Genomic DNA, 3240 nt, shown 5'->3' with positions numbered 1-3240 from the left:
CAGCTGAACCAGACGCTCTAACTACTGGTCTAATGCCTCGAAAGAAAACACTGTTATCAATTTGAAGGTAACTTAAGCTTTAGACTTAAGCAACTAGGTCCTATAAATATTTTATGATGTGTTAATGTTCACTTCAGATCATCTGTGATTCATTCGACTTTTGTTCCAAATCATCCAACTCCTGAATACCACATATTTTAACGGTTTTTTTTCAGAAACAGTGTATCCTAGGCTATATTATCGAATATGTTCCTTTTTAAAATGTAGATGTAGTTTGAGAGAAATTTGATCGCTATTTCTAGCAGGACCTAGTTGCTTAAGTCTAAAGCTTAAGTTACCTTCAAATTGATAACAGTGTTTTCTTTCGAGGCATTAGACCAGTAGTTAGAGCGTCTGGTTCAGCTGATAAAATATAAACTCTAGTTCGACAATATCGCATGGAGAACACTGGAGAGAATACACGAGGAAACGAGGAAATATTCGAGAAGCAGACCAGAAATCAATATGAACAAGTTTCAAACGCGCGCCTGCACACACACACATAAACATATAGTGAGAATTTACAAAAAAAAACAATAGACGGAGACGGGTATGTAAACAACAACATTTAGAGCAGTCATGGGCAAACTGCGGTCAGCTTGAATTTCAGAATGGCACGCCTAACGGTGATGATGAAACATGTTTTATGCGGTCTGCTTCTCGTAAAAGGTTGTCTGTACCTGGTTTAGAGATTCCCCGTTGGTTCGTTTAAGATGAATTTATAATGATGTCACGCTGGGCGGAATATTTTTAGGCGCAGGAGTGGCTGTGTGGTAAGTAGCTAGCTTACCAACCACATGGTTCTGGGTTCAGTCCCACTGCGTGGCACCTTGGGCAAGTGTCTTCTACTATAGCCTCGGGCCGACCAAAGCCTTGTGGGTGGATTTGGTAGACGGAAACTGAAAGAAGCTCGTCGTATATATGTATATATATATGTATGTGTGTCTCTGTTTGTCCCCCCACCATCGCTTGACAACCGATGCTGGTGTGTTTACATCCTCGTAACTTAGCGGTTCGGCAAAAGAGACCGATAGAATAAGTACTAGGTTTCCAAAGAATAAGTCCTGGGGTCGATTTGTTCGACTAAAGGCGGTGTTCTAAATGGTCTTTTTTATAAAAGAAATATCAAGGACAATTGATGTTGGAGGGAAAGGAATATTATGTTTGAATGTCTCACCTTTAGATATGATATTATATCAAAGATCTTCATAATTTCGCCTGGATGAGCAACCGGTACATAAATCGGATGTGAACTGATTGTGTCATCACTTCTCATAGCGTTGTCGACTGATCGAGTGAATTCAATATCCTGTAGTAAAGAAGAATAAAAAGATAGATTTAAGCAAAACGGCAACATTACTCTCTGAAAATTCCAGAAACGTTTATGAACTGGAGGGGGAAAAGCAGAACATTTGATTACAGTAATCAGACCATCGCAATTAGTCTATTGTACTCAGACCATAACATTTAGCCTACGTTATTTAGAGTATTGTATTTAGACGACATTATTTAGACTAGAATAAGCTGAATGCTTAGTGCGTCTGTCAAAATGTTTAGCGGTATCTTTTCCGGCTTTTTGCTCTGAAATTCGACCGAAGTCAACTTCGTTTTCATTCTGTCGTGGTCGATAAAATAGGTACCTGTTGAGCACTGGGGTCAATGTAATCGACTTACACTGTTTCCTAAAAAAGAAAAAAAATGAGAAAGAGACAAATTTCTGGCCTTGTGCTAAAATTTGAAACCATATTTAAGGCGGTGAGCTGCCAGAATTGGTACCACGCCAAATGAAATGCTTATCGGCATTTCGTCCGCCTTTACGTTTTTAGTTCAAATTCCGTCCAGGTCAAACTTTGCTTTCATTCTTTCGAGTTTGATAACCTGTGTAATCGACCATCCACTCTTTAAAAATTGCTTGGCCATGTACGAATATTTGAAGCCATTATTTAGGCTAGAATATTTAGTTTCCATCCTGTCGGATATAGTAGCCATTCTCTCATAAAGAACTACTTTCTATTATAATGTTGGTAATTTTTCCTACATCTTTCATTAAGACAACATCTACAGATAGTTACTATGGTAACCAATATAAAATTATTTTCTTTATTTAAGTTTATAATGACAACGATCCTAATGGGAAATAGTTGTATTGACGTGGCTCGTAATTATGATATCACGTACATGATGTTGATGATAAACTAGTGTACTAACGGAAACGAGATTTATTGTTGATTAACGAAATTTAATTTTGTATATAGCAAAACATCAACTTTATGAGACTCGGAAACTTATGTAGGCGTTTTGAGTTCAAATTCCGTTTAGCTCAAATTTAACTTTCATGTCTCATCTTTTGCTTCCTCTTCCAATATTTGCATTAATGACTCCAAGCCATGTTCACTGGATGGTATTTCCCCCTCACTATTCAATGGTGCATCCTCAGATTTACAGTGATAAACTTATTTCGAAACTCCACTTTCGCATTATTAGAAATTAGTGCTCATCCGGAATATTCTAGAGCACCCCCTGGCACCAAAGTCTGAGAGTGCTTCAAAATATTCTGCTCTAAGTTTATACATCATTAATTGATAGGCTTAAAAAAAAACACATACGTTTGTTTATTAGCACTTTTACTGTGAAAATCAGATATATCCCCTCAAAATTTCATTACCATTTCCTGCGGAAAGCAATTTTATATACCAATCTATCTTTTGCTGAGGAATGTCATGTTTGAAAAACTATTTTCTGTGGAGATGCGTCAATTGTTTTGCGGCAACGTGACTTGCAGAAAATACCAATTTTATTTTTTGATAGATTTTTAACATCATTACTGGAATAACCGAGAAATTTAATTTCGCAGTGAAAGGGTTAATGCAATGACGTTCTAGCCAAGTACAGAATGCAATGTCTTGTCAAGCTTTAAAATAACCATGAGTTTACTACGTTGCGTTAAAAAAAAGAACTCCCCTATCCACCGCCACCGATTCGTGCAAAAGAATTTATTTTCTGCTTTATGTTAAAAGAAATACTGCAGGGAAAACAAGCTTATTACAGAATGAAACAACGTTTGGTACTATGCTATATTTAGGAAATCTGGCTTAAAATATTTTACACCTTAGGATAGCCCAAAATAGAAAGTAGAAAGAATCCACTCATTCAACGACTAACTTTTATATTAATAATATTTAAGCAGCCCTTTATATATAT

The 3240-nt window shown here is 36.5% G+C and overlaps 1 protein-coding gene across 1 annotated transcript in view; it reads right to left on the bottom strand.

Moving 5' to 3' along the window:
- Positions 1-384: 384 nt before the first annotated feature.
- The window catches only part of LOC128249924 (aminopeptidase N-like), an 8100-nt gene continuing 5244 nt past the window's right edge, over positions 385-3240 (bottom strand). The window contains exons 3-4 of the mRNA XM_052974546.1: positions 1217-1348; positions 385-447 (exon numbers count right to left, since the gene is read on the bottom strand). Coding sequence (XP_052830506.1) covers positions 385-447; positions 1217-1348 — 195 coding nt within the window. The remainder of the gene's footprint in view (positions 448-1216; positions 1349-3240) is intronic.

Source organism: Octopus bimaculoides, chromosome 18 (assembly GCF_001194135.2).
Source record: "Octopus bimaculoides isolate UCB-OBI-ISO-001 chromosome 18, ASM119413v2, whole genome shotgun sequence".
Classification (NCBI taxonomy): Eukaryota; Metazoa; Mollusca; class Cephalopoda; order Octopoda; family Octopodidae; genus Octopus; species Octopus bimaculoides.
This window is presented reverse-complemented; position numbering and strand designations above follow the sequence as displayed.